The 6,400-nt window shown below is 39.2% G+C and overlaps 1 protein-coding gene across 1 annotated transcript in view; it reads right to left on the bottom strand.

Annotated features, from left to right (window-relative positions):
* GKN2 (gastrokine 2) overlaps positions 1–5,281 on the bottom strand; it is a 9,595-nt gene extending 4,314 nt beyond the window's left edge. Inside the window, exon 1 of the mRNA XM_006775351.2 lies at positions 5,219–5,281. Within this exon, the coding sequence (XP_006775414.1) occupies positions 5,219–5,281 (63 nt within the window). The remainder of the gene's footprint in view (positions 1–5,218) is intronic.
* Between the last annotated feature and the right edge of the window lie 1,119 nt (positions 5,282–6,400).

The following is a 6,400-nucleotide window of genomic DNA, read 5'->3' as shown; positions in this document are numbered from 1 at the left end:
CTCTTGTGTATGTGTATGAAGGAGGAAAAGGAAGAAATAAAGAAAGAAAGTAAGGAAGGAAGGAAGGAAGGAAGGAAGGAAGGAAGGAAGGAAGGAAGGAAGGAAGAAAGAAAGAAAGAAAGAAAGAAAGAAAGAAAGAAAGAAAGAAAGAAAGAAAGAAAGAAAGAAAGAAAGAAAGGGGACCTAGCCCATTTTGCTCAGTAGATAGCTCCTGGACTGAAGGGTCCCAGGTTCGTTTCTGGTCAAAGGCATGTATCTCGTATCTCGTTGCAGGCTCAGACCCCAGCTCAGGTTGGGGTGCATGTGGGAGGCAACCAATCAATGTGTCTCTCTCACATGGATATTTTACTCTCCCTGTCTCTCCCCTTCCCTTCCAATCTCTCTGAAAATCTATGGAAAAATATCCTCGGGTGAGGATTAACCGAAAAAAAAAAAAAAAAAAAAGGGAAATGAGAGGGTAAAACACATTAAACATGGATTCACAGACAATAGACACGATGGGTTTTTAAGGGAAAATATGAAAATAAGATGCTCGGGGGCATGGCTAACTTTTGAGGCTGACATCAAGGGAAACCTTCTTATTCTCCCACAACCTATGCCTTAGTGTTACCATCAGAGAAAGGTTAGGCCACAGGCCATGTAACTGACACTGAGGCAGTTCTGACACTTAGCTGTAGTTGTGTAAAAGTCTAATCCAATTCTCTGATCCTGGTTTTGTGCTGTCTCTTCTGACATCACAGTGCACTGCACTATCATTGAAAACTGCTGCTGGATAGCATCTGCTAGAAGGCCGATATTTTTAAGAACTGTCAGTGGGACTTTTCTACTGCCCCTTCTATATTGCCAATAACATTTCTCTCCTGATGGCTGGGGGTGGAGTGTCTGACAAAGACCACCCACTTATCTGCATAGGGACACATCTTCTCTGACTCCAGGCTGGTTCTAGTAACCTCTGACACTCCTATGTATTCCATTAATGAGGCGTGAACAGGTGGGTGGCAGATTGACCACCTTAGTGGTATGATTAGAGAGGGCTCAGGAAGTGCCTCCTGCCTCCAAATAACCACCCACTCAACACTGTGATTAATATACCACAGCCATAGGTCTGTGCTTCCGGTTAGGTCTCCTCTTGGAAAATCAAGAGGCTCCTGGAAGAGGAAACTCTTTAAGTTGACAGTCTTTCACGCCTTGTGGGGAGGTACTTATCATTTTGCTTTCTCCCACGGCTTCTAAATGAGAATAAGGGCTAGACTGGGTCAAGAAATTCTGATGTAGAACAGAACATAGTCCACTGGCCATGGAGCATGTAGTGAGGAACTATGGGAGACTGGGGCTGGACTGAGATCAGTTGGAGGGGTATAGGGGATCATGACAGGGATGCTTTGCCAGGATTCTCCTGTAGGTGGGGCCTAAGATGGGTACATTTCTAGCCTAAATCCCAAGTTCAATGGCTTGGGAAAATCACATTTCTCCATGTCTCAGTCTTCTCATCTGTAGAATGGGGTAATACTCAGCTCAGAGTTGTTGAAGTAACTAGATTAAATTATGCATGTGATATGTTTAGCATAGGGCCTAGTATACACTTAGAAATAATGTCTGCTATTATTATTGTTGTCAATATTTTTAATGTTATTATTTTAAATTACCACTTCTCTTTTAGATAGTAAATGACGTTATCCTGAAATGCTTACATTCCCTCCAAAGCTCATAATAAAAATTATTATTAAAAATTCTCCACATTAAAATTCTCTAGTTATTGCCAAAACTTTTTCTTTGTATTTTCAGTAAACATTTCAAAATATAGACAATAAACAAATAAATATTTGACTTAATATTCAACACTATTCCTAAAAAAGACATCATTAACTCAATCACAGAAGCTTATCTAAGAACCCTGAAATCTAAGGCATATTGGATACGAACATTCTCTGCAGGCAGCCACCACAAGAGTATAAAGAAGCATAAACAAATACTCACAAGGGTTTTCATTTTGTCAGAAGGGAAGAAGGTGCTGGAGCAAGTGAGGCTGCCTGGAGCAGCTCCTACCCTTTATATTGGTTTCAAGGTGTGGAAATCTCTTTCCAGACCGATCACTGTGGAAAAAGCTGTGTCATATCCGACACACCCCAGCAAACTCCTTTATCGAGATTGAGACCCAACCACATAACCTGATATCAATGAAGTTCATTAGTCAGTAGTGAAATTCACCACTTGGTCACTCTGTAAATATTCTCTGCTTATCTGCTCTATGTTGCACATGAGAGTTCAATTTCCACCCTTTAAAAACATTGCGAGATGCTTGTTTTATGCAGACATCTTAACATAGAAGGGCATATTCTTAATATTGTAACCACCCCCTGCCTTGAAGTAAAGTCTTCCCTTAAGATCTGAGTTGGGGTCCCCACTCAGTGATTATTCGTACCTACCCTGCTTCTTGAGTTCCTCCACCCAAGGAATGGACATGAGACTAGACGCAGGGATGGGCAAACTTTTTGACTCAAGGGCCACAATGGATTCTTAAACTGGACCGGAGGGCCGGAACAAAAGCATGGATGAAGTGTTTGTGTGAACTAATATAAATTCAAAGTAAACATCATTACATAAAAGGGTACGGTCTTTTTTTTTTTTTTAGTTTTATTCATTTCAAACGGGCCGGATCCGGCCCGCGGGCTGTAGTTTGCCCACGGCTGGACTAGAGGCAAGAACAGTGGCTGGGGGCCTCTTTTGAGAACAAACAACCTATGACTTTCTTTCTCTTCCCCTTTAGAGATGGTATCAATTTTCAGAGACTCATGAAGAACAGGGCTCAGAGATTTCTCTGCCCAATTACCGGGGTTAACCAAATTTTTACATTAAGCCTTGGCCAAGACACTGTGAAACTATGATTTATATATCTCTAGTTATCTTGAGGAGCATTGAGAAATTCTCAGATTTAAAAAAAGAGAGAAAATAAAGTTTAATTTGTATAATTTTTATAATGCCACAATCAGAAAAGGCTATCTAGTGTTAGGGTGGGATCATGAACTCAGAAGGTGGGGGAATACAAAAACAAACAAAAAATGGAAAATTTGTTAAATATTGAAAATCACTACGGTAAGCAAAGAATAATATAGTAAGCATAAATGATGTCCTTGATCTACAACTACAGTGACTTCCTAACTAGCAGGATTTTTTAATAGGGCTTTTAAAAAACAGACATTTGGGCAATTTGGGGCTGACCTAGTTCACTAGAATTCTGCTATACTGGCTGTTCAGCTGTGGTGATGTAAAATGTGCTGCTTAAAACATTTATTTTATTTTATTTTAGAGCGAGAGAGGAAGAGAGAGAGAGAAACATGGATTTGTTGTTACACTTATTTATGCGTTCATTGGTTGATTCGTGTATGTATCCTGATGGGACAATGCTCTAAACCAGTGGTTCTCAACCTTCCTAATGCTGCGACCCTTTAATACAGTTCCTCATGTTGTGGTGACCCCCAATTTCATTGTTACAAATTGAACATAATTAAAGCATAGTGATTAATCACAAAAACAATATGGAATTACATATATGTTTTCCAATGGTCTTAGGCAACCCCTGTGAAAGGGTCATTCGACCCCCAAAGGGTTCATGACCCACAGGTTTAGAACCGCTGCTTTAAACAATTGAGCTACTGGCCAGGGTGCTGATTTTATTTTTTTAGCTTCCTGAGATAACAGTAGCAAGAATGATTACAATTTTGTAATATATCTGCCACTTTTCTCCCAGGTCTGGCTCCAAAAGCCCCCCAAAGCAAGCCACAACTATACTAGTAGACATAAGAGCAGATAGAGGTATTACCGTCTACCGGGACTATACCCTTTACTTTGTCCTGTCCCCAGGAGTTCTGAGTCTATAGGCTTGATAATGATATGGTTAACATTTATGAAGCACTTGACATGTTCTAGCACTTTCCAAGCACTTTGCATATATTGATTCATTTGATCTCATAACAACCCACTAAGCTACCTTCTATCCATGTTCCATTTTACATATGGGAAAACTACGGAGCAGGGAAGTAACTCCTCAGCATTATGCAGCTTCCAGGGGCAGGAGGGAATCTGAGCCCAATCTGACTTCACAGTCCACACTTGTATCTACCAGTACTACACGCCTGTAAGTTGCTGGGTAAGTGTAACGCCTTGCCTTACTGAGATGGGGGCGTTAGGGTGAAGGCTTCTGCCTCCATATGTTTCCTTTTTATAAAAAAAAAATTTAAGTCATTTTTCATTTTTCAATTATAGTTGACATACAATATTATATTAGTTTCAGGTGTACACCTCGACATTCAATAACTTACTAAGTGAGCATCCAGTTAAATCTTGGATCCATCTGACACCATAGATAGTTATTAGAATACTATTGACTATATTTCTTATGCTGCACTTTACATTCCCATGACTATTCTGTAACTACCAAGTTGTACTTGTTAATCCCTTCACATTTTTCACCCATCCCTTCAACCCCACTCCCAGAAAAGAATGTTTTTTGGCCACAAGATTGGTTTTGAAAAATCAGGCTTACCCACAACTTGATGGTGAAAACTTAAAAAAAAATTTTTATTAATTAATTTCAGAGAGGAAGGTAGAGGGAGAAAAAGATAAAAACATAAATGATGAGAGAGAATCATTGATCAGCTTCCTGCTGCACGGGATCGAGCCCACGACTTGGGCATGTGCCCTGATCAAAAATTGAACTAATTAATTTCAGAGAGGAAGGTAGAGGGAGAAAAAGATAAAAACATCAATGATGAGAGAGAATCATTGATCAGCTTCCTGCTGCACGGGATTGAGCCCACGACTTGGGCATGTGCCCTGATAAAAAATTGAACCCTGAGTTAGAATGATCACATGCATTTTCACCTTTCAGTCTGCAGGCAGACACTCTATCCACTGAGCCAAACTGGTTAGGGCTCTCATCTATTACTTAAACAGGTTAAATAAAAACTGGGGGCAGGTGTGGGGTCGCGGGGGGCAATAAAAAAAGGACATAAAATTTTAAAGAAAAAAGCAAACAAAAAAAGGTTAAAAAATAATAAAAATTAAAAAAACATAGCCAAGGTCCATGCATAATTAGTGGCAAAAATAAGACTTTTTCTTGCTATTCTATTCTTCAAAAAACAGAAAATTCATTGGTTTGTTGCCTTTCTATACATAAGTTTAAGCCAATTTGTGTCTTTCTCTCCAATATATCAGTTACCTTTTCTATTATTAGACTTAAATCCTCTACTTTCGCAATCTCTCTCTTGCTCGCTTTCTCCATCCCTATTCTCTCCTGTTTCCTTTCTTTCTATCTCACAATTTACTTCTGCAACTCTTTTTTTTTTTTGCAGGGATTTACATTACATCATATACCATAATATGTCAGACTCAACATGTCTAAAGTAAAGAATGTTGCATTCTTTTCCCCAAAGCTGATCTTTTTTTGGACACTGTTATTTCTGTTGATAATTTCTCTGGGTCTGCAGGCTCATTTTGAAGTTTCCTTGATTTTTCTTCCATTTTTCCTCTGTAATGACTCTATAATGTGGCTCTTCCTCTCCAATACATCAGCTCATACTCCATTCCTTGTCATCACTACCACATACTATCCTTGTCACAATGATTTTAATTAGAATAATTGGCACTAGCTGTTGTAACAAACAACACTTACATCTCAGCCATTTGACTAAATAAACTTTTATTTCTCACTCGCATAAAATCTAATACAGATGACTTCATGGTGGGTGGCTCTCTTCCAAGTGATGACTTATGGATTCCACCCTCTTTCTTAGGCAGCTTCCCCATCTTGAATCTGTAGCTTCATGGTATCCTGACATCATGGGACTGGCAGATGGGAGTTTAGATAAACAGTGTGAGAAGACACATCTGCTTTTAACTTCTTCAGACTGAAAATGACCACATCTGTTCATATCCATTGATAAAGACAGTCACATCGCCATATCTAGATGTGAGGGAAATAAAGCTTAGCTCTGTGCCAAGAACACAAAGCCTGTCTGTGCCAAAAGACCAAAATTGTACTTCCTGCTTCCAGGCTGCCCATTGCTTCATCCTCAACAACACTATTAATTCATGGTTCAAAAGCACCACTTTGCCTACATTGCTCTTGTGCTCAAAACTTTTTAAAATTCTCCATCACCTCTAGGACACAGTGGTTGACTCCTAGCTTGGCTTTTAACTCACTCTATAGTCTTCTTCCAAACTAATCTCCCCAAGTGATATGAGTGAGGAAATATTCTAAATAAAAGAAAGAAGATGTGAACATAGAGGTAGAAAAAGGTTCATGTGCTCAATTCCCATAAAAAAGACACTCAAATTATTTGACTATACTTTTTCTGTCCTTTCCCTCCATATCCTAAACTCCCCACTTTTTATCATGTTA

This window comes from Myotis davidii, unplaced genomic scaffold, assembly GCF_000327345.1.
Source record: "Myotis davidii unplaced genomic scaffold, ASM32734v1 scaffold247, whole genome shotgun sequence".
In the NCBI taxonomy this organism is placed as follows: Eukaryota; Metazoa; Chordata; class Mammalia; order Chiroptera; family Vespertilionidae; genus Myotis; species Myotis davidii.
The sequence above is the reverse complement of the archived record's forward strand: the minus strand, read 5'-3'. Positions and strand labels throughout refer to the sequence as shown.